This window comes from Neofelis nebulosa, chromosome 18 (assembly GCF_028018385.1).
Source record: "Neofelis nebulosa isolate mNeoNeb1 chromosome 18, mNeoNeb1.pri, whole genome shotgun sequence".
NCBI classification, from domain to species: domain Eukaryota; kingdom Metazoa; phylum Chordata; class Mammalia; order Carnivora; family Felidae; genus Neofelis; species Neofelis nebulosa.
The window spans coordinates 17,736,116-17,760,154 of NC_080799.1; the positions used below are offsets into that span (position 1 = coordinate 17,736,116).

The 24,039-nt window shown below is 50.7% G+C and overlaps 2 protein-coding genes across 3 annotated transcripts; both read left to right on the forward strand.

The window, feature by feature from the left end:
* The first annotated feature begins 6,239 nt into the window (after window positions 1-6,239).
* On the forward strand, window positions 6,240-14,066 carry LOC131501720 (zinc finger protein OZF-like). The gene is made up of 4 exons (XM_058712144.1): window positions 6,240-6,861; window positions 7,046-7,159; window positions 8,115-11,123; window positions 12,349-14,066. Exons 1-3 carry the CDS (start codon window positions 6,666-6,668, stop codon window positions 9,326-9,328), a joined length of 1,524 nt encoding a protein of 507 aa, XP_058568127.1. The 5' UTR covers window positions 6,240-6,665; the 3' UTR covers window positions 9,329-11,123; window positions 12,349-14,066.
* Window positions 14,067-16,495: 2,429 nt separating this feature from the next.
* LOC131501721 (zinc finger protein 689) lies at window positions 16,496-22,196 on the forward strand. Of its 2 annotated transcripts, XM_058712145.1 has the most exons (3): window positions 16,503-17,257; window positions 17,470-17,583; window positions 19,316-22,196. In XM_058712145.1, the coding sequence occupies exons 1-3, from the start codon at window positions 17,053-17,055 to the stop codon at window positions 20,497-20,499; spliced, it is 1,503 nt and encodes a 500-aa protein (XP_058568128.1). In that variant the 5' UTR covers window positions 16,503-17,052; the 3' UTR covers window positions 20,500-22,196. The 2 variants fall into 2 exon arrangements, with proteins under 2 accessions (XP_058568129.1, XP_058568128.1); XM_058712146.1 differs by lacking the exon at window positions 17,470-17,583 and having other exon boundaries at window positions 16,496-17,257.
* The last annotated feature ends 1,843 nt before the right edge of the window (window positions 22,197-24,039 follow it).

Below are 24,039 nucleotides of genomic sequence, written 5' to 3' on the forward strand. Positions count from 1 at the left end.
CATTTATTTATTTTTGAGAGAGAGAGAGAGAGACAGAGCATGAACGGGGGAGGGCCAGAGAGAGGGAGACACAGAATCTGAAACAGGCTCCAGGCTCTGAGCTGTCAGCACAGAGCCCGACGCGGGGCTCGAACTCACAGACCGCGAGATCATGACCTGAGCCGAAGTCGGACGCTTAACCGACTGAGCCACCCAGGCGCCCCTAAATGTTTATTTTTAAAAGAGAGACAGCCAGACAGACCGTGAGCGGGAGAGGGGCAGAGAGGGGGCAAATCCGAATGGGGCTCCAGGCTCTGAGCTGTCAGCACAGAGCCTGGCTTGGGGCTGAACTCACCATCTGTGAGATCATGACCCGAGCCGAAGTCAGATGCTTAACCGACTGAGCCACCCAGGCGCCCCTCAATGTTCTTATTCTTAAACAGGGGCCACAGTCCCTACCCTCACAAGGAATGTTGCTCAGTTAGATGATTCACAAGAAGGCTGTTGCACACGTGGGACAATGAAGAAATTCCATAAATATGCTTAGCTCCCTAGAATTGGCTTCATTTTTGCAGCCAGGAAGCACTCCCGGAAGCCTGTGGGCCAGCGGAACAGAGGTGGAATCGCTCAGAGGACGCTGATCAATGCGGGTTCCCTACACACAACCTTCTCAGGACACCTGGTAGTACGCCTGTGGCGTTACCTAGCAACAGCGTTCTAGAGTCTGGCTCCAGGGACCAACCAGCGCAGACCTAGTATTTCACTAGGTCCAATCACTGGGCGCCGCCAGAAGGCACGTCCTCTAGCCAATCTCCGCCGGCGCCCAGAGGGCTTAGGAATTTCAAGAGCCGCAGCTGAGCGTTTGGAGCTGACTCTTAAATGAATAAGGTCAACCGAAACAAGTAACAACTTTCCGAGTGCATCTGAATGACCGTTGTGAAGGCAGGTCGCCATATTCTCTCGGGGGCATTTTTCTGTACCGTTGTCCACTCTGAGTACCAGAGTGACCCACGACGCCGTGATTCCTCTGTTCCGACCGCAGCTTGGCCCCCATGCAAAGCCGGATCCGGGCCAGCTCCGACGCTGGGCCCAGCGCAACAGTGTCTCCTCAGCTCAGAAAAGACAGTGGACCTGGGGTTGGGGCTTCCAGGGTCTGGGAATGGAAGAGTCCAAAGCACCCCCTGCATCCCCGCTCCCCATGCGGAGCCCAGAGCCTGGACCCGAGCGGAGGAGGCCGGGCGCCGTCAAGCCTCGCCGCGGTGGTGGTGTATTTTTTTCTTCGGGGAGTGTGGAGAATCTGAGGCTCAGAAGGCCTTGAACTAGATGTGATGCCAGAGGCCTACGGCCACCTGGGGGCGCTCACTCTGCCCATTTTTGCACACCCCTTTATTAATTTTTCACAATGTGTCTAAACCAGTCCTTGGGCGAGAGCTGCAGACGCAGAGACCACTCAGACAGTGCAAAATGCCTAGAGCGGCTGGGGGACAGAGGGCAAAATGACGAGTATTGGGCTGAGGCTTACGGAGGGATTATTCTAGAATGCCTCCTGGAAGCCTTGAGGGTTTTTTATTTAAAAAAAATAATTTACCTTTCCTTGTCTAAGGCTACAACGTAGTTGCTTTTTAAACTTTTATTTTTTAATTTTTTAATTTTTTTACATTTATTAATTTTTGAGACAGAGAGGGACAGAGCATGAACGGGGGAGGGTCAGAGAGAGAGGGAGACACAGAATCTGAAACAGGCTCCAGGCTCTGAGCGGTCAGCACAGAGCCCGATGCGGGGCTCGAACTCGCGGACCGAGAGATCATGACCTGAGCCGAAGTCGGTCGCCCAACCGACTGAGCCACCCAGGCGCCCCCAACGTAGTTGCTTTTTAAAAACAGCTTTATTAAGATGAGATATAATTCACACGTCATAAACTTCATCCCTTGAAAAGTATACAATTCAGTGATTTTTAGTATATTTAGAAAGTTGTACAACCATCACCACAATCTAACTCCAGAACATTTTCATCACCCCAGAAAGAAACCCTCTAGCCATCACGACCCCATTCTCTCCTTCAGCCCCTGGAAACCACTAATCTACTTTTGTCTGTTGAGTTCCCTGTTTCAGACATTTCATATCATTGGAATCATAAGATACGTGGTCTTTTGTGTCTGGCTTTTTTTTCACATGGCATAATGTTTTGAAGGTTCATCCATATTGTAACATGAATCATTATTTTTAAAACATTTTTTAAAAGTTTATTTATTTAGGGGCGCCTGGGTGGCTCAGTCAGTTGAGCGGCAGACTTCAGCTGAGGTCATGCATTCTGTCTCTGTGTCTCTCAAAAATAAATAAACATTGGGGCGCCTGGGTGGCGCAGTCGGTTAAGCGTCCGACTTCAGCCAGGTCACGATCTCGCGGTCTGTGAGTTCGAGCCCCGCATCAGGCTCTGGGCCGATGGCTCGGAGCCTGGAGCCTGTTTCCGATTCTGTGTCTCCCTCTCTCTCTGCCCCTCCCCCGTTCATGCTCTGTCTCTCTCTGTCCCAAAAATAAATAAAAAACGTTGGAAAAAAAAAAATTTAAAAAAAAAAAAAATAAATAAATAAACATTAAAAAAAAATTTTTTTTTTTAATGTTTATTTTGAAAGAGAGAGAGATGGAGAGTGTGAGCAGGGGAGGGGCAGAGAGAGAGGGAGAGAGAGAGAGAGAGAGAGAGAGAGAGAGAGAGAGAATCCCAAGCAGGCTCTGCACTGTCAACAGAGAGCCAGACTCGGGGCTCAAACTCACAAACTGTGAGTTCATGACCTGAGTGGAAATGAAGAGTCAGACACTTAACTGATTGAGCCACCCAGGCACCCCATTTTTAAAACATTTTGAATAGATTTTATTTTTTAGATTTTTATTTTAATTTAGGGTTAAGCTGACAGTGCAGAGAGTTCCCATATCCCTTTACCCTCTATCCCGGCCTCCCTACTATCAGCATCCCATACCAGATTCGTACATTTGTTATAATCTATGAATCGACATTGATATATCATTATCACCCAAAGCCCATAGTTTACATTAGGGTTTATTTTGATTTACATTCTATGAGTTTTGGCAGATGCATAATGCTATGTATCCACCATTATTATAGAATCATTACCCTAAAAATCCTCTGTGTTCCTCCTGTTTGTTCCTTCTCCCCAAACCCTGGCAACCACTGATCTTTCTATTGTCTCCCTGGTTTTGCCTTTTCCAGAATGTAATATAGTTGGAATCATACAGTATATACCTTTTTCAGATTGCCTTCTTTCTCTTAGTAATATGTGTTTAAGGTTACTACATGTCTTTTCATGGCTTAATGGCCCACGTCTCTTTAGTGCCAATATTTCACTGTACGAATGTACCACAGGTCATTTATCCACTCACCTACTAAAAGCAACCTTGATTGCTTCCAAGATTTGGCAATTATGAAATAAAGTTGCTATAAGCATCTGTGTGCAGGTTTTTGTGTGGACATGATTTATCAACTTATTTAGGCAGATACCAAGGAGCGTAATTGCTGAATCATGTGCTTAGTGTATGTTTAGTTTTGTGAGAAATTGACAATATTCATTCATTCATTCATTCATTCATTCATTCAACACTGGGCCCAAACTCACGACCCTGAGATCAAGACCTGAGCTGAGATCGAGTTGGACACTTAACCGACTGAGCCACCCAGGCACCCCATAGGAATTGACAATCTTCTAAAATGGCTGCACTAATGGCTTCTTTTTTCTTTGTCAAAGAATGCTCTACACCCAGTGTGGGGTTTGAACTCATGACCCCAAGATCAAGAATCATATGCTCTATCAACTGACACAGCCAGTTGTCCCAGTACTAATGGCTTTTTAAATGAATTCCTCAAGAATTTGTATATCATGTCATCTACAGATAGCAGTAGTGTTACATCTTTCTAACCTGGATGTTTTATTTCATTTTCTTGCATAATCGTTCTGGCTAGAACAGTACAATGTAGTCAAATAGAAGTGATGAAAATAATAATGGTGAGGAGAATAGAAGTGGCCAGAGTGGCAAGAGCCTTGTTCCTGATCTTATGAGGAAAGTATTCAGTCAACAGGTTGAGGACATTCCCTTTTATTTTTAGTTTTTGAGTGTTTTTATCATGAAGGGGTGTTGGATTTTATCAAGTGCTTTTTGCACTTCTGTTGAGATGATCATGTGGTTTTTGTCTTTTTACTGATATATGATGTATTAATTGCTTTTCAGATATTAAACCAACTTTACATTCCTGGGTTAATCCTGTCCAATCATAGTATATACTTTTTTTTTATATGTTGCTGGGTTTGGTCTGCTTGTATATTTGGTCAAGTATTTTTGGTTTTATTTGTGGTAAAATACACACTGCATAAAATTTACCACCTTAACCATTTTTTTAAGTGTACACTCGCATTGTTGGGCAACCAATCTCCAGACCTTTCTCATCTTGCAAAACTGAAACTCTATACTCATTAAACAACTCCTGCTATCCCTCTCTCCTCAGCCAGTGGCAATCACTCAACCACAACCCCACCTCTGCTTCTATGACTTTGACTGCTTTAGATACCTCATATAAATGGAATCATTCAGTATCTTTTTGTGACTGGCTTATTTCACTTAATATAATGTCCTCAAGTTTAATCCAAGTTGTAGCATGTATCAGAATTTCCTTCCTTTTTAAGCTGGATAATATTCCATTGCATGTATCCACCATATTTTGTTTATCCATTCATCAATCAACAGACACTTGGGTTACTTCCATCTCTTAACTATTGTGAATAATACTGCTATAAACATGTGTATACAAATGTCTCTTCAAGGCCATGCTTTGAATTCTTGGGGGTATATACCCAAAGTGGAAAAACTATTTTTAATTTCTTTAAAACCCATCATACAGTTTTCCATAGGGGCTGCACCATTTTACATTTCCACCGACAGTGCATAGGATCCCAATTACTCCACATCCTCACCAACACTTGTTCTTTTCTTTTCTTCTTTTTTTTTTTATAGTAGGCATCCTAATGGTTTTGAGAACACAGCTTTTTTTTTTTTTTTTAATTTTTTTTTTCAACGTTTTTTATTTATTTTTGGGACAGAGAGAGACAGAGCATGAACGGGGGAGGGGCAGAGAGAGAGGGAGACACAGAATCGGAAACAGGCTCCAGGCTCCGAGCCATCAGCCCAGAGCCTGATGCGGGGCTCGAACTCACAGACCGCGAGATCGTGACCTGGCTGAAGTCGGACGCTTAACCGACTGCGCCACCCAGGCGCCCCAACTTTTTTTTTTTTAATATTGAACAGTTTTCTCTAATCATCCCTGTTTTAAACAACTGCTTTTAATATAATTTCTCTAGTTCTCCAGGTTTTAGACAATTGGGAGCTATTTGCCTTTTTTCTTCCTTTCTTCTTCCTAATTCATTCACAATATCTCTTTTTTTCTGTGCTCAACTCAGGTGAGAGAGTGTCTTATGATTCCCTGGAGTGTATCAGGGCTACCACTGTGGCTTTCTCATAGTAAATCCCGTATAAATCTTCACACGCAAATACGTTGGAAAATGGGTGTCACCTGAGGTGAAATATGCAAGAGGCCTACTGCCCTGCTCTCAAATGCATATAGAAGACATACTAAGCTGGGAGTGAAGTCTTCAATGTATTATGATGTCTTTACTACCTCGGGACTGCTGGCTCCGATCTGAGGCTTTTCCGCCTCTAGAGGCGCCCAGACCTTTGTGTATGTGTGTGTCTCCCTCACAAGGTTGTAAGCACCGCTGAGCGCAAGCACCCCTAGAGCCACCTCTTTCCAGTCCCCAGCATTATGTTTGGAGATGCCACGTTTAATCACATCAGACAGGAAGAGCTGCGGGGGCTCAAGGACTATATCGTGGGTCAAGCCCGGCGAAGACTCGAGAATCTGGAAGGCTGTAGACAGCAATGTAACCTCCATGGCCGAGGAGGCTTTGTTTAGCTCCCTGCTCTGTACCGGGCTCCTGGAGCTGTGCTCCACGCAGGAGGCGCCAATGCACGTTTGAACGTCGTTCATATCTAGGTGCAAAGGAGGCAGGGAGCCCCAGCCGCAGACAGGGCTCTGGTCCGAGGCCCAGCCGGCCAGGGTGTGGGGGGCGGGGAGGAGGAGCGGTGCTGTGGGCCCGCCGTCCCTTCGCACGCGCGGCCTACGACGGCGCCGGGCAGGTGCTCAACCAGTGCGAGTCCTGGAGAGTTGTGGCTCCAGGGAGAAGGCCGGCTCGCATGCTGCAACCGGCTTTCCTCCAACGGAGTGATTCTCTGAGACCCAATCAGAACGCCGGCTCGTTGCTTCCGGCCCCGCGCCACCCAATGACTGTGCACGGGAGGGAGAAGGGCGTGAAGCCCAGCGACGCCATTATTCTTGAGGGCAAAGGGTTTCTAGCGCCCCTGCGGTGGGGGAGTGGGTGAGCGAGCTTCTTGCGCGCTTCCACTGTGGCTGAAGGCATCCTCCGATGCTCTAATCCGGGTCCATGTAGGACCTGTAAGAATAACACCTTAGGGTTTTTGCGCTGGTCCCACGACAGGCTGGGACCCAGCCCTTCGGGCTTCCTCGGCGGTGCCCTAGGCCCGAGGACCGACCAGGTTTGGTCCCGCGGCGTCCAGAACCCCGGGCCCGCCGGCGAACGGCGGAACGGCGGAACGGTGCTGGACCCATGGCGCCGCCCGGGGCCCCGCGCCTCGCCGGCGAGCAGGGGGAGGCCCACCCAGAGCGAGGGAAGCCGGGCGCCTTGAGCTTCGCAGACGTAGCCGTGTACTTCTCTTCGGAGGAGTGGGGCTGTCTGCGGCCAGCCCAGAGGGCCCTGTACCGGGACGTGATGCGGGAAACCTACGGCCACCTGGGCGCGCTCGGTGAGGCCCGGCCCGCCCCCTTCTCTCCCTTTTTGTGACACGGGGATTTTTAGACTTCTGGTGCGGACGCGTCCAAGTGTCTGTTGTTAAGGAGGGTCTTCTCCGCTAGGGTCCGGAGGCTGTGTCCCCCGCCTTGGCTGGGCTCCATCCTCACCCTGTCCGCTGTTGGCCTCTTCTCCCCTAGGATTCGCAGGCCCCAAGCCCGCCCTCATCTCCTGGATGGAGAGAAAGAAGGAGGCGTGGAGCCCGGAGGCCGAGGATCCCGAGGACAGGGCGAGGCACCCAGGATATGGGATAGGTGAGGAAAGTGGGGCTGAGCTGGAAGTCACCCTCTCTTGGGAGCGAGTCCTGGGCAGGAACTTTCCCCTGGCAGTCTCCTTCCAACACACAGCCCAGTTAGTGAGGATCTTCTGAACCTTCACTTCCAAATTTCCCTTTATCAGACCTGGTGCCTTCCTTACATCAAGGATAGCTGGGTAGGGGGGAAGAGAAGGTGGGGGGATAGAATTTATTGAGCCTTCCTTCTCTATGTGCCCAGAGCATTTGCATGCCTCAGAAAGGGGCCAGAAGTTCACTTAGTGAAATTGGTAGTTTTGGCCCAGGTGGTGACTGCTGTGTGTGTGTGTGTGTGTGTGTGTGTGTGTGTGTGTGAGAGAGAGAGAGAGAGAGAGAGTGTGTGTGTGTGTGTGTACGTGTATTTATTATTTATTTTGAGATACAGAGCACAAGCAGGGGAGGGGCAGAGAGAGAGGAATAGTGAAAATTCCAAGCAGGCTCCACATTGCCAGCACAGAGCCTGCTGTGGGGCTCAAACTCATGAACCTCGACATCATGACCTGAGTGGAAATCAAGAGTTGGAGGCTTAACCGACTGAGCCACCCAGAGCCCCTGTGACTGCTGTTTTTGTATACACTGACCTGTGGTCCATTCCAGTGCCTTGAGAAATCTCTGTCCCTACTGAAATGCCTACTTTTAGGGGCTTTAATGTGGCAGGTGATTCCTTATTTTTGACAGGCAGTACTGTCCCTCACCTTCTGACAAAACTGTAATTTTCCAAGCCCTAAATGGGGGGGCGGGGAGGCCATGGAGTGGGGAGCTGCTGCCGTAGATGAACCCAGGGGCTCTGAAACAGGGAATACACCAGAGAAACAGACTGCTGCTCCCTTCACCTACATCTCCCCATGGTGAGAGAAAACACAGGTGGGGGCATGCAGGCACTCAACTCTTTGGTTTCAATTCTCTCATCTCTTTAGAAAACAAGAAAAAGAATGAACCAAGCAGCAGAATCAGGGCCAAGGAGCTTGAGGACCCCCCTGTGAAGAACGGGCCACTGATGAAGGCCAGGCTGGTTCCTGGTTTTAGAGACTGCAGCCATTCATTGCCTCAGGTCTCCTCTGACACGGGACACCAGTGCACCGAGACTCCCAAGAGGCCCTACCCCTGCCTGGAATGCAGCCGTTCTTTCAGCTACCCCTCCCTCCTAGCCAGCCACCAGCGGGTCCACTCTGGGGAGCGGCCCTTTCCCTGTGACCAGTGTGGACGCTGCTTCCGCCAAAGAGGCAATCTGGCTGTTCATATGCGCATACATACAGGGGAGAAGCCCTTCTCCTGCCCAGACTGTGGGAGGCTCTTTGCCTACCCCTCGATGCTGGTCAGACATCGGCGAATCCACTCTGGAGACCGTCCATATGTCTGTGGGCCTTGTGGGGTTCAGTTCTCCCAGAGGGCTCACCTGGTCCAGCACCAGCTGCTTCATACAGGGGACAAGCCTTATTCATGTCCGGATTGTGGCCGCTGCTTCCGCCAGACGGGGGCCCTGGCCATCCACAGACACAGACATGGTGGGGAGAAGCCATATGTGTGTACCGAGTGTGGGCGCCACTTTACACACCCTTCGCTCTTGGCTATCCACCAGCGCACCCACACGAGGAAGAAGCCCCATATCTGTTCTGACTGTGGTCGGGGCTTTGCCTACCCCTCCCTCCTGACCAATCACCAGCGGGTCCACTCTGGTGAGCGCCCCTACCCTTGTGCCCATTGCGGTGCCCGTTTTGCCCAGCAAAATAACCTGCTTCAGCATCAGCTCATTCACACAGGCGAAAAGCCCTATGAGTGCCCTGATTGTGGCCGCTGCTTCCGGCAGAGTGGCTCTCTGGCTATCCATAGGCGCACACATACAGGGGAGAAGCCCTACTCCTGCCCTGAGTGTGGGCACCAATTTACCTCTTCGTGTGTCCTCAACAGTCACAGGCGTGTCCATTCTGTTGAGAGGCCCTTCCCCTGTTCCCAGTGTGGGAAAACCTTTAAACGAAAGAGTGCCCTGGAAGCCCACCAATGGATCCATCGCACACGCAGGACAAGTCAGAGGGGGGCCGGACCTCTGTTACAACCTCCAGCCCGAGCTTCTGTCCCTGAGGGTCAGGAACCGTCAGTACACTTCCGGCATTTTCCTGATATGTTTCAGTAGTGCGAGTGTCTGAGTTCAGCAGTGTGAACAAGCGTTTTAAGATTCTCCCTGATCAAGTGTTGGGAAGGAGGTGCACAGAGGGCATAGGAGGGGTAGGAGAGGGGAGGAAAAGGGAATCAATCAAAAAGGAGATGGTGGGGGCTGAGCCACATCTAGAGTCTGTGAGTGACCTGGAGCTGAGAAGGAGGACATCCAGAGGGAAGCACCATCCAGGAAAAGCATGAGTCTCCTCCAATCCACTGCCAGCACCAACTGCTGACCTCTGAGATTTCAGCTCCCAGTTTTCCCTAACTCTAGAGCTCAGGAGTTCAAATCTTAATTTGGACCAGAAGCCAAAATGAAAGAGGAGGATCATAGGCTTTGAGCCAGTTTATCCCATGTTCAACCTTGGTGCATCTCGCGTCATCAACATCTTTCTATAAAATAAGTACATGAATCCGGCCCCCAAGGTGGTTGTGAGGATTAAATAACATATATTCAGTCAAAACTGTCTAGTACAATACTTTTTGCTGTGTATATCCTCCCAAGCTTTGCAGGTAGAGCTGTTTGAATATTGTCTAATCATCCCTGCTGAAAACAACTCTTTCAATGTGATTTTTGTAGCTTTAAAAAAAATGTTTTTTTAAATGTTTATTTTATTTTTTGAGAGAGATACAGGGCTCCAGTTGGGGAGGAGTAGAGAGAGAGGGAGATACAAAATCTGAGGCAGGCTCCCTGCTCTGAGCTGTCAGCACAGAGCCCTACCACAGGCTTGAATTCACCAGCTGGGAGATCATGACCTGAGCCTAAGGCAGACGCTTAACCGACTGAGCCATCCAGGCGCCCCTTGTAGCTCTTTTCTATATTTCAGCAAGTTATAAACTATTAATGCCTTTGTTTTTCCCCCAAGTGATTCAATGCTTATTTTCTCTGTGCTCAACTCAGAAGTGAGAGTCTGTCTCATAATTCCCTGGAGTGTGTTAGAACTACCACACTGGCTTAGGCACCCATGCCTTTGCTTACATATTATGTGTCCCTCTCACGGGGTTGTAAGTACCACTGAGAGCAATCACCCTTAGAGCCACCTCTTTCCAGTCCCCAGAATTATGTTTGGAGATGCCACGTTTAATCACATCAGACAGGAAGAGCTGCGGGGGCTCAAGGACTACATCGTGGGTCAAGCCCGGTGAAGACTCGAGAATCTGGAAGGCTGTAGACAGCAATGTAACCTCCATGGCCGAGGAGGCTTTGTTTAGCTCCCTGCTCTGTACCGGGCTCCTGGAGCTGTGTTCCACGCAGGAGGCGCCAATGCACGTTTGAACGTCATTCATATCTGGGTGCAAAGGAGGCAGGGAGCCCCAGCCGCAGACAGCGCTCTGGTCCGAGGCCCAGCCGGCCAGGGTGTGGGGGGCGGGGAGGAGGAGCGGTGCTGTGGGCCCGCCGTCCCTTCGCACGCGCGGCCTACGACGGCGCCAGGCAGGTGTTCAACCAGCGCGATCCCCGGGGTCGTTGTGGCTCCAGGGAGAAGGCCGGCTCGCATGCTGCAGCCGGCTTCCCTCCAACGGAGTGATTCTCTGAGACCCAATCAGAACGCCGGCTCGTTGCTTCCCGCCCCGCGCCATCCAATGACTGTGCATGGGAGGGAGAAGGGCGTGAAGTCCAGTGGCGCCATTATCGTTGAGGGCGAAGGCTTCAAGGCTCTGGTGCGGTGCACTGGGCTGTCTTCAGGGAAGTGATGCAGGTGACCCAGGACTGCCTACCTGGGCGCGATCGGAAAGTCCCAGCCCTCCCCTTGTCCCCCTTTTAGCGAAAAGGGGTACTAGTCGGCTTCGGTCCGGACGCGTCTGAGTGTCTGTTGTTGGGGAGGGTCTTTTCCGGTAGGATTCAGGAGGCTGTAACTGCCCCTGCAGAGGAAGCCCACTCTTTAGGCTTCATCCTCTCACCCAGTCCTCTGTCAGCCTCTTCTCCCCTGGGATTCGCAGACCTCAAACCCGCCCTCATTTCCTGGAGATGAAAGTAGGAGGCGTGGAGCTCGGAGTCCAAGAAGGAGGGGGCAAGGCACTCAGGATCTGGGATAGGCGAGGAAAGTGGGGGCTGAGCTGGAAGTCAACCTCTCTTGGGAGGGAGCCAGGGTAGGCTCTTTCTGCCGGCAGCCACAGCTACACCGCACCCAAAGACCCCAATTCATAAGAATCCGATGAACTTTCTCTTCTAAAGTTCTCTTTCCCAGACCCGGAGGCTTCCTTGTGTTCAAGGGTAGCTGGTCCTGTTGGTTCCAGTTGGGGGTTGGGGCGAGACAACAGTTGGGGATTTAGGTTCTTTCGCCTTATTTCTGCTGAGTGTTTAAGAGTATTGCTTCCAACAGAGCTTTCTTCAGTCATGGGAATGTTCTGTATCTGTGGTGACCAACACAAAAGCCACCAGCCACATGTGTCTATTTAGCACTTGAAATGTGGCTAGTGTACCTGAGGAAGTAAAATTTTCATTTTAATTAACTTAAGCCTAGAGAACATGCATGATGTATTTCTGACTGGCCTTGGAAGGAGACCAGACATTCACTTCGGTTTCTTGGCCTGGCCTTGTTTCTCAGGGCATATCCTGCCTTTTGAAGCTGCCTAGAGCCCTCTATAGAATTTAAAGCCTTGCCACCTTTCATTGAGGATGCAAACAGGTGTTTTTGTGTGCTCAGACGGCACTGAGGTCTGTTTTTTGAGGAACGTTTCCACTGACATGTCTGTATTTAAGGTCTTTCACTAGGGAGAGGTGCCGGCTTACCTCTGAAAAGAATTCAGCCCTTCCTTATGGGAACCCTCTATGGTTCTGGAAGCCTGGAGTGAGAAGGCATGGTACTTTTTCTGAAAACTAGAAACTTCTGCCTGGGGCAGGTGGGGGATCGCTGTGGAGGGATGGGGGGTGGGGCGGGGATTCACACTTAGATCCTCCTGCCCTGAACGAACAGGCACTCTGTCTCCAGTGCTGCCCCACCAGTGGCGATTCAGAGCACCCCACAATCTTTAGTTCCGATTCTCTTGTCTCTGCAGAGAGCAAGAGTAAAGAAAAGAAGGGGGAAATGGAGGTGAAGAAGCTTAAGGAGCCTGTGTGAGAGAGGCTGCCTGGTTAGGCAGCATGGCAGGAGTCCTTTGAAGAACCAGGGGCCCTGAATCAGGGGGTATGGCCAGATATCACCTCAGGGCTCCTGAACTATGGGACAACAGTGCTGTTTGGCTCCGAAGAAACCCTACCCGAGTCTTGGCTGTCCTCTTCCTCCTGGCCAGACACCAGCAGGCCTACTGTGCTGGCAGCCTTCCCTGTGACAGTGTGGATGCTGCTCTCTCAGTGCAAGAACCTGCCCCACCATCTGCCCGTCCACAGGTGAGACAGTCGTCTCCCCACCCCACCCCCACCCCCCTGCTGTGTGGCTGCTGCCTTTGAAAAAGTAGGGCCCTGGCCACCTACAGAAGGAAGAAACTTTATGCAAGTCTGGACTGTGGGCAGCTCTTTGCCACCCCTCACTGTTAGACACGGACAGACCACTCCGGTGACTGTCCCCGTGTGTGTGGCTCCTGTGGTGTCCCCGTTTCCCGGAGGGCCCACCTGATCTAGCACCAGCTGCTCCACATAGGGCACACCCGCGTCCTGACTGCACCGCGCCGCCTCCACCCGGGGAAGCGCCCTGGGTGCCCATAAGTGCAGACATGTGGGCAGACTGGGGGTGAGACTTTGCATACCCGCCTCCCGGCCAGCCACCTGCTCATGCACTTGAGTAAACACTGCTATACCGTGGTCTATAGTGTGGTACTCACTTTTGCTCACCAAAAAAATTTGCTCCAGCACCAGCTTATCCACACGGGAAAGAAGCCCTCTGGTGCTGTGGCTGTAAGGCGGTGTTCTTTGGCCGTTCGGTCCTTTGGCCGTTCACAGATGCCCACGCACACCCGGGGAAACCTTCCCCCTGCCCAGAGTGTGGCATCTGCTTCCTGCACTCCTCCCTCCTGCTCAGCCACAGGCACATCCACTCTCATGAGAGGCCCTTTCCCTGCACTGAATGTGGGAAAAGCTCCAAGAGGAAGCACGCCCAGAAAGCCCACCATGGAATCCATCAGGGATACACGGAAGGGCCAAGGTGTGGGAGCCCTGAGCCAGCCTCCTCCCTTGGGGATCAAGACCCCTCAGTTCATGTCCACTATTAGATACATTCCAGGAGTGTGGGTGACTGGGGTCAAGTGCTGCAAAGGGGTTTATGATGGAAGACATTGTTTCCCGTCAAGCGTTCACCACTCAGAGCGTGTAGAGGCAAGAGAGAAAGGAAAAAAGGGGGAGGTGTACAAAGTGACAAAGTCCATAGGTGCCTTGGAGTCCTCCTTCAGAGAGCAGGATATAGAGGTAATGGGAAATGTACCAGCGAGTTACGTCACCCAGAAATGGACAGGTTGGAACTGGACTGCAAGAATCTGTTAGGGAAAGGGAAGATTCCATCATTACCCATGACTTTGTCCCAGGACTAACACTGCTTGCTGGAGTCTGGGTTTATGGCGCAATGACATTTTAGGCAAATCGAAGGTTGCACTGCCTGATGCTTTCCTCTCACTGAGCATGAAACAAGGAGAAATGACGCTCAGAGCCTTTCACCCAGTTTAGAGCTGCCAGTGCAAGTCAGAGGACATTCTCCAGCTTCAAATCTCATCCCCGCCTTTACTAACAGGCAGTCTGCTTGCTCAACTGTCTGCTAACCATCCTCATAAGGACTCTGGAAGGTGAATTTCCACTGTGGTTATCTATCTCGATGTGCCTACGAGGTGGCACCTGGGACTTAGCTGGCTTTCAACACCATTTCCCTTTACCCCAAACAGGGAGCCTTTGGTGGCCTCTTGGTGTGTAGACTCCCTGGATCTTCTCCATCCTTCTCTACAGTGGACATTCTGCAGGAGGAGCCCCGCGTGTCCCTGTGCCCAGTGTGAATCCAGGAATTTATACAGAAGGGAGCAAGGGCCTCTGCTTTCACATGAAGTCCTAGGTGCATCTCTCTCCGAAATGTTTCCCTATAGGTAAGAGCACCTGACTCTGCCTGATTCCTAGGCTCTGCCTTAGTGGCTCCCACCAAGATCACCTTGGCCAAGATCATCTTTGGCAAGCCAGGCCAAATGGGGCCTTTCCAGCCCAGGGCCAAAAGGGCGAGGCTGAGCCTGTCTTGCCATCTCCTGTATGTGGGAAGAGGGCTTAACACTCTTTCTCCTCAGTATTTAACCATCTTCTTTCCTAGTCAATGTCAGCATCATTGACAGTGCATCATTACCATTTAGGCAAAATATCCACAGAGGTAGTCTGATTCCTTCCCAACCTTCTCTGTTTACTCATTGTCTTCCCAATGAAATAGTTTACTGTCTGTTTGCCCTTTTATTCCCTCAGCAGCCCACGTTTACCTTCTGATTTCTCCAAACTGAACTATGTGTAGGCACAAAGCTATCAGTTTGCCCTGCACACTATCAGAGTAATTCTCTTAAAATATTAACAGAAGGTAATTCACTTCTTTAGACCAGTGTAGAGCTCCCCGGTGTGCAGGATGAAACCATCCAATATCTGGTGTCAACCTATCCTTTCAATCCTTCAGGGTTTTTATTTTATTTATGTTTATTTATTTTTGAGAGAGAGGGAGAGAGTGCAAGCAGGGGAGGGGAAGAGAGAGAAAGAGAGGGAGAGAGAGAGAGAGAGAGAGAGAGAGAGAGAGAGAGAGAGAGAGAGAGGATCTCAAGCAGGCTCCGCGCTGTCAGCACAGAGCCTGACGGGGGGCTTGAACTCACAAACCCTAAGATCACGACCTGAGTTGAAACCAAAAATTGGACACTTACAAGACTGAGCCACCCAGGGGCCCTCAATCCTTGTTTCACCCTAACAGTATCTGGTACTGCATCAGAAAATGTCCTCATTCCCTTCACACTCAGAACTTTCCCGAATTCCTGGCTTTGTATCAGAGATGTTTATGGTCATGGAATTCAGCTGTTTACTCAACAAATATACATTGAGCACTGCTGCCCTCTCTGAATCCTGCCCATTCATAGACCAAACTCATTTCCCACTTGATGCATCAATCTGGAAAGTCATTCAGAGCAGGCATTCTGTCTTATTCATTTTGGCAATCTTGACATTCCACTTGCTCCCCCAGTAGTTTGTTCAATAAACAGTCACTATGCTGGGGACAGAGTAGAACTCAGTGTTTACTGTCATTTTGTTGTTGGTGTGTTTTGTTTTTCCCTACCTCCTCTGTTCAAAAGTCATCTTCCTCAGAAAGCCTTACTACCTCACAAGGTTATCTTGTGAATTCCTGAAATGTTGTCTTCACTCCTGGTCAGTTCTGGGATAGCGTTTTATCCATAAAAGGTGCTTTAACAAATTGATCAATGGGTTGGAGAGAGAGATGTGTATGTCACCAGTTGAGGTATGTAGCAAATGGCATATTCTCTGCCCCCTAGATCGCCTGGGAGATGACCCTGAGTTGGTGAAACCCTGAACAACAACACTTAGACAGAAGTCGGGACTGATGGAGTGGGAGCCGACTGGTTACATCAGCAATTTTCCTATGCCTTTCACATACATGCTTGCTGCACTCTGTTAATTTGTAAATTTATATGCCTCACTCAACTACAATCTTCATTCAGAGCATGGTTCATGACTTATTTCCAAACTGCCTAGCACTACGCTTTGTACACTGAACAAATGTCATGTAAAAATAAGGAACGGAGATGTGCATAAGACTGAACCTGGAAACAGGCCAGGAGCTCTGATTGTTGAGTTGACGAGCGAATTCGCATAGTGCGGGGCAGGGGGTCGTGTTCTGCGGTATGAATGAAGACCCGGTCGGCCCTGGATTTAAATCTCTGTTGGTTTTCCTTATTAGCAGCATCCCTCTGAGATTTTCCTCATCGGTAGAACTGGATGGTGACCACCAACGACTATTGTACTATTGTCACATAATAGTAACAAAGAATAAATAAGATCCCCTCTTATTAGAGGGGAATGGTGCCTGCGCGCAGGAAACGCCAACGTTAATTTCCCTCCCCAAAAGGCAACAAGGAAGTTATCCAATTCTCTGAGAAGGTCACCCGGGGTAATCTCAGCCCCGGGCTGGCCGGAGTGGCTCCGTCACTCAAATCTTTCCCTCCCTCCGCGAGGCAGCGCGTGCCAGAGAATAGGGGCCCGTCAGCGACGCCAGGCTAGCTCACAGCGGCCGGACTCAGAACCGGCCAGAGGCACCCGGCTTGAAGGGTCGGCTTCCTGCCCTTACGCTTCCGTTGGCTTCGTTTAAACAGGCCGCTTTCGACAGCACCCAATCAGGAAGCTCGATCTTCGGCCGCCGCCCAATGAGCGCGTGTAATGGGGGGAAAAAGGGCGTGAAGCCCAATCGCAGCGCCATCACACTTGAGGGCAAAGAGGTTAGGAAGCCGGCATGGCGCTCCGGTCAATAAAATCGATAGCTGGAAGCTGCCTGTGTTCCAGGCTAAGGCGGTGCGGGAGCAGCGCCGCCATCTTCCCCGAAGGCATCTTCCGGTGCCTTTCACCCAAGTTCGGGCAGGAGTTTCCTGAATAACAGCGAAAGGTTTCCGTTAGCCCCGCAAGGCGGCCGATTCCGATTCCCTCCGGGCCTCCCCAGGCACGCTCAGCCCCGGTCCGGCGGGGGCTCCCAAATCTCCGGGTCCGCCAGGGGTCCAGGCCGAGACGGGGAAGGCCGTGGCGCCGGCTTCTGGGGTCCAATGGCGCCACCTTCGGCTCCGCTCTGTGCGCGGGGACCAGGAGAGGCCAGACCCGGCCGGAGAAGGGGAAGGAGGCCGAGGGCGGTGAAGTTCGCAGACGTGGCCGTGTACTTCTCCACGGAGGAGTGGGGGTGTCTGCGCCCCGCGCAGAGGGCCCTGTACCGGGACGTGATGCGGGAGACCTACGGCCACCTGGGCGCGCTCGGTGAGGCCCGGCCCAATTCGCTTCCGCGGGGCCCGAAGGGATGGAGGAGCTTAGGGGCGGGGGTTGGGGGGACGGCAGAGTGTCCAGGGACCTGGCCTGCGACCAGGTTGTGTCAGGGGAGGAGGACAGGGTCTTGGCAGGAGATGACACCGGGTAGGTATTTACCCAGCGTTATCTAGGAGCTGGGCGTCTGACTGGTTCTCCTTCCCCAGGGTGCGCAGGTCCCAAACCAGCCCTCATCTCCTGGTTGGAACGAAATACTGATGATTGGGAACCGGCTGCTCTGGATCCGCAGGAGTGCCCACGGGGGGTAGCAGTCCAAAGAAGTGAGTGAAAAATGCCTGTGGAGGGCCTGCGGCCTCTAATGACTCAGTTTCAAGTTTTGGTAGCCAGGGGTTCCTCTGGCCGGTCCTGTAGTGCTTTACTTACTTACTGTGTTGGTTTTCATAACTTCAGGGTCTTGTCTCTCTGATGGTGTTGGGTGGGTCCACCATACAATGGTTTACCCATCAGTTTGCAAACTAATGGTCTGCAGTTCTCTATTGTGTGAATAAACCAGTGAGCTTTTCAAAGGAGTTACACTCCGGTGTCCTTCCCAGGATCCCTGTCCTCAGCTAGCTTTGAATTGGGCCCTGAGGCACCTGGTACCTTTCTGAGCTTTCCGGATTTTGGTTGAACGGATCTCATAGGGAACAGCTGCCTGGGATGTAGGGCCCTCTCTCTGCCCTTTTGGCGGGGTGACTGCTGATCAGTGCAGGAATCTGTACTCTTCTCAGGATCAAGCAAGGCTCTGATTGATGCCATTCAGGTAGAAGGACCCCAGATCCACCCACAGGGACGGATGTAACTGTCGGAGCTGGAGTTTTGGTGCCAGATTCTCTGAGACCAGTGCTATCTTTCCAAGATTCAGATCTGACCATGATACTTCCTTACTTAAAACCTGTTAGTTTGCGGGGCATCTGGGTGGCTCAGTCGGTTGAGCTTCTGACTTCGGCTCAGGTCATGATCTTGAGGTCCATGAGTTCGGGCCCTGCATCGGGCTCTGTGCTGACAGCTCAGAGCCTGGAGCCTGCTTCGGATTCTGTGTCTCCCTCTCTTCTCTGTCCCTACCTGCGTGCCCCCCCCCCTTAAAAATAAACATTAAAAATTTTTTTTTATTTTAAAAAAACGTGTCCGTTTTTGCCACGACAGGTTGGCAAATGGCTGTCAGTTATATCAAGTCACTTGGGGAACTTGGTAAAAAAAAAATACACAGATTTCCTGGACCCAGAACTATTGACTTACTCTTATGGATGTCTAGGCCGTTTGTAACGGCCCCAGTCAGTTGGCATGTACGTTTAGATTTGAGAACCACTGGATAAAATATAGTTCAAGGCCCTATACAGCAGTGGTTCTCGGAGTATGGTCCTCAGACCAACAGCAGCATCAGTCAGGAAAGAATTAGAAATACAGATTCTTTGTTTCCGATTCTGTGTCTCCCTCTCTCTCTGCCCCTCCCCCGTTCATGCTCTGTCTCTCTCTGTCCCAAAAATAAATAAAAAATGTTGAAAAAAAAAAAAATTAAAAAAAAAAAAAAAAAGAAATACAGATTCTTGGGCCCCATCCCAGACCTGCTGAATCCAAAATTGTCTCAATAAGTTATCCAGATGCTTCTGATCACAATAAAATTTGAGACCCATTGGCTTAGACGGCCTTAGAACCTAGAGCTCATAGCCATTATAGCTCATAGCCATTATAGCTCATAGCCTATAGCCAGCTCATAGCTCATTTGTTTCTGCTTCCTTGCCTTACACTTAACCTGTTCAAAAACTTTTAATTTGTAAAATCTGCATAATCTCCAAGAAACCTTTTCTGACTTCTCCAAATTGAGTTAGGGACTCCTGGAATCTCCTCTATTTCTATAGTAGTACGTCACCGTGGCACTGACACAGATTGTCTGTGGCACTAACACTCCTTGAAGAGGGGCTGAGTCTGTTTGTGTTCCAACCTGTAACACTGTCTTAGGCAAGGGTGGGGGCCCAGTATATGTTAAATTAATTTCTCCCTGTGTTCCTGTAGAAACCAGAACCAGAAAGAAGAATGGAGACAAGGAAGTATTCCCACCTAAGGAGGCACCCCGAAAGGGGAAGCGAGGGCGGAGGCCCAGCAAACCCCGACTGATCCCCAGGCAGACGTCGGGGGGCCCCATCTGCCCGGACTGTGGTTGCACCTTCCCTGATCACCTGGCCCTGGAGAGCCACAAGTGTGCCCAGAATCTGAAGAAGCCTTACCCTTGCCCAGACTGCGGGCGCCGGTTCTCCTACCCCTCCCTGCTGGTCAGTCACCGGCGGGCACACTCTGGTGAGTGTCCCTATGTTTGCGACCAGTGTGGCAAACGTTTCTCCCAGCGCAAGAACCTCTCGCAGCACCAGGTTATCCACACAGGCGAGAAGCCCTACCACTGCCCTGACTGTGGCCGCTGCTTCCGCAGGAGCCGGTCACTGGCCAATCACCGGACCACGCATACGGGTGAAAAGCCCCACCAGTGCCCTAGCTGCGGGCGTCGCTTTGCCTATCCCTCGCTGCTGGCCATCCACCAGCGCACACACACGGGGGAGAAGCCCTACACCTGCCTGGAGTGCAACCGCCGCTTCCGTCAGCGCACCGCCCTCGTCATCCACCAGCGCATCCACACCGGCGAGAAGCCCTACCCGTGTCCGGACTGTGAGCGGCGCTTCTCCTCCTCCTCCCGCCTGGTCAGCCACCGGCGGGTACACTCCGGGGAGCGTCCCTACGCCTGCGAGCACTGTGAGGCCCGCTTCTCCCAGCGCAGCACCCTGCTCCAGCACCAGCTCTTGCACACGGGGGAGAAGCCGTACCCCTGCCCAGACTGCGGACGTGCCTTCCGGCGGAGCGGCTCCCTCGCCATTCACCGCAGCACGCACACCGAGGAGAAGCTGCACGCGTGCGAAGACTGTGGCCGCCGCTTCGCCTACCCCTCGCTCCTGGCCAGTCACCGGCGCGTCCACTCGGGCGAGCGGCCCTACGCCTGCGACCTGTGCTCCAAGCGCTTTGCCCAGTGGAGCCACCTGGCCCAGCACCAGCTCCTGCACACCGGGGAGAAGCCCTTCCCCTGCCTGGAGTGTGGCCGTTGCTTCCGCCAGAGGTGGTCTCTGGCCGTCCACAAGTGTAGCCCCAGGGCCCAAAACTGTAGCGCTAGATCTGCTCTAGGAGGGGCCAGCCAGAAGGGCGATGCCCTTTAGTGTGGGAAGGACAGTGGCAGTTCATTTCAGTGCATGGAGGGGCCCGGAGAAGGGAAGGAGAGCCCCAGGTCATACAGGGCAGAGTCAGAGCAAAAACCCAGGTTCCCTGCCGCAGAGACCTGAACTTCAGTGTATTCCACCACACTGGCTGCCTTACAGGATGTGTCGAGAACGGACGGTCCCGTTAGGAGAGGTGACATCATTTGGTTGTTTCCCGGCTACCCTATCCTGAAAGAATTTCTGTGTGTGGATATCAGGACTGAGAGTTCTCCCGTCTGTTTTAGAGGCTGTTGGCTTTTGCTTTCTTGTCACAGGGGTTACCTGTCCTCTTGCACAGTCAGGAGAATCCCAGACTCTGCCCCTTCTTCCATACGTGGTTAAAGCCAACCTGATCTAGCCCTCTTTTTATGACACTCCTGCCAAGTGTTTTTTTTTTTTTTTTTTTTTTTTTTTTTTACCCTTGCTTTAAAACCTCCCTTGACAGGGAGCTTACTACCTCACAAGGCAGGTCATTTCGTTGTGGGATAGCTCTGATCTTTAGAAGGCTGTTCAGGACCACATTCTCCTTCCCTATAAGCCTTGCCCAGAATATGTAATACTTCATGTGCGTGACAGCATTTCAGAGAACTCTATCACGACTGCTTTTGCCCCACGTTTTCAGGTTAAACAGCATCATTTGGTCCATCATTCCTTAAAGACAGGGTTTCAGTTCCCACACACATGCTCGCTCTCCAAACAGGTGCTGGGTTTTCAATGTTCCTTTTAAAGCCGGCACCACAGTGTGCACAGTACACCTCCTTGGTCTGTACTTGTCTCGGTGGCTCTAGATTGCACTGACTTTGGGGATGGTGGCACTGCACGGGGGCTTCATTGGGTGACAGGCACCTAAATACCTAAGGTTTTTGTTTGTTTTTAAACCACATACTGTGAAGCTAAGTCTTCTGCACCCTATGTTTGAAAAATTAGTTCCAGTGGGTCTGGGACATAGGCAAAGTGAGCTCTGGGAGAAGACTGGTTTTAAGGCAAAGCAGGGGAGCTATGGTCTAGCAGCAAGAGGCAAAACTGGGACCAGCTTGTACTTCATCCAGTGGATTTGGATTCGTTCCAGGCAGCCAGTGGCTGGAAAACCCTTGAGAACTGGGTCTCACCCTTCCCTGATTTCTCATCAGAATAAGGAGACATCAGCACAGACCTTCCAGGAGTCCTCAGCCAACATTTTTCATAAAATGGAGTGAGGCCATTCAAGGAGGGTAGAGTCAACAGTCATCAAGTTGTGCTCATGCCTGCCTTCCTCACATAAGCTCTCCAAAGCAGCAGCAGCAATGTGTCTTAATCTTTGATATGCCTCCCTGGTACCTACCCCTGAGTAGATGCTCAGTAAAGCTTTAGCGCATTAAATGAACAAGGCCTACCACTTTGCCTTGGGTAGCTGCACCAAATTGGAATTTCCAAACATGACTTCTCTCCTATTCCAACGGCTGGAGTGGGTCATGTTCCTACCCCTATTGCTTGTTCCTTCGGCTCTCCTCATCTCAGCCCCAAAGTCGGGGAGCAGTTGGGGAACAGTGTTTGTAATTACCTCTGTTCTGGTGTTTAGCAAGTTGCATTGTAACTGTTTCTCCTTGGATGAATGGATGAGCTACCCCAAGACAGGGGTCGTACCAGATTGGGTCTCATTAAAATGTCTGATAAATGAATTATGTTCCTTGTGGAATCACTATTTATAAAATGTAAGTGTAGGTCCTTGACTGACTAGAAATTTTTACAGTTTTGTTGTTGTTGTTTTTAATGTCTATTTCTGAGAGAGCAGGAAAGGGGCAGAGAGAGAAGGAGACTCCAGGCTCACCCAACTCTTTCTTTACCTAGGAATTTTGTAACTTTCTTTGGCCTGGATTGTAACTCCAAGACTTGGGAGCCACTGGTGGCCAAGTTCCAGTGTGTGGTCTGTGGAGGGTCGAGACGAGTGACAACTTACTAGGTTCCCTAAAGCACTTCAGTCTCAGCTGTGATCCTGGCCCTGTTTTCAGTGGGAGATCCCAGTATCCTTCCAATAAACTCCCCCTTCTGTTTTAGGTAGAGTTTCTGTTACTTGCAACCAAAGAGCGAACGGATTCATAGTCCCAGTGTGGATTTACCTCCCATCTGCCTTCATGTCTATGTACGAGCTGTGAAGAAGAAAAAATTGCAGGGTTGCTGAAAGCCAGCATGACGCCTTTCCTGATCTCCAACTTCAGTTGAGCCTTCCTTATTACTTAAGTCTTCCCTCTGTCCTTCACCAGTGAAACACAAGGTTTCACATGGGAACTCTTAACATTCCACTCCCCACTGCCCCCACATTTACCAGTGTGACCACAAGTATTTACTTGCTTCCAGGAACCACCTCAGGGGACTCCCTTATGCACCATGATCGCCAACGAAGCTGTCCTTGGATTTCATCTACTGTCCTCTCAGGGACTTTGCTATTGTTCGTCTCTCCCCTTAATTTTATGGTTTCAGAGTCCCTCTCTTTGCTGGAACACACACATGCCAGTCTTTAAACATGATAAATATTTTTTAAGATTTTATTTCTTTTTCAACATTTTTTTATTTTTATTTTTGGGACAGAGAGAGACAGAGCATGAACGGGGGAGGGGCAGAGAGAGAGGGAGACACAGAATCGGAAACAGGCTCCAGGCTCCGAGCCATCAGCCCAGAGCCTGACACGGGGCTCGAACTCACGGACCGCGAGATCGTGACCTGGCTGAAGTCGGACGCTTAACCGACTGTGCCACCCAGGCGCCCCTAAGATTTTATTTCTAAGTAATATCTCATAACCCCAAGATCAAGAGTCACACACTCTACCAACTGAGCCAGGCAGGCGCCCCTCAGCTAAATATCTTGAAGGAGTAGCCTATGTTCACTCTATTCTTTGGCCTACTGCAACAGTATTGTAGCTACTTTGTTGAGCATTTAATGATGCGCCATGTACTGTGTTAAGTACCTTGTACACTCCAATCTAATTTGTAGGAGAACCCCTTCAAGTAAATGTTAGGAGACGCTCCATAATGTGTCTCCAACATTGCCCCGCATTCTGCTGAGTATGCCAAAAATGCAAGGCCCTGCCTTCAGCAAATTCTCCGACAAGCCGATTCAGACCTAGAGCCTCCTGAATGAGGAGGGGTTGGGTCCCTTGATGAAGGACTATGTTACACTGGCAAAAACATGCTGTGTATCTTCTAGCCTTTTCCAAATGGACCTGCAGCCATTTCCCAGAGTGGCAGGGCACAGGAAAAGGGGAAGTCACAAGAGTGTTCAGCGATTACTGGACACTGGATCTAGACATTTTCTAATTCTCGGGGATCCAAAACATGACTGTTAGTTCACCAGGAGACAGTGGACTCATGGAGATCAGGCGTGTGTAGAAAAGCGTTGACTCAGCAGGCCTATGTTGCTTCAACCCTGCACATTTCAAAGAAAGTTCACCTTCAAGACTGGCACTTGGCTCACTCCTGCGAGATAAATTCTGAGCCCTTGTAATATTTGGCCTGATTAGGGTGTTTT

Bases quoted from the DNA above. Each gene is read 5' to 3' on its own strand.
- LOC131501720 (XM_058712144.1), top strand. From the start codon at position 6,666: ATGGCGCCGCCCGGGGCCCCGCGCCTCGCCGGCGAGCAGGGGGAGGCC. The intron at 6,862-7,045 runs GTGAGGCCCGGC...CTTCTCCCCTAG, and splicing joins CGGCCACCTGGGCGCGCTCG to GATTCGCAGGCCCCAAGCCC. The intron at 7,160-8,114 runs GTGAGGAAAGTG...TCATCTCTTTAG, and splicing joins GCACCCAGGATATGGGATAG to AAAACAAGAAAAAGAATGAA.
- LOC131501721 (XM_058712145.1), top strand. From the start codon at position 17,053: ATGGCGCCACCTTCGGCTCCGCTCTGTGCGCGGGGACCAGGAGAGGCC. The intron at 17,258-17,469 runs GTGAGGCCCGGC...CTCCTTCCCCAG, and splicing joins CGGCCACCTGGGCGCGCTCG to GGTGCGCAGGTCCCAAACCA. The intron at 17,584-19,315 runs GTGAGTGAAAAA...GTGTTCCTGTAG, and splicing joins GGGGGTAGCAGTCCAAAGAA to AAACCAGAACCAGAAAGAAG.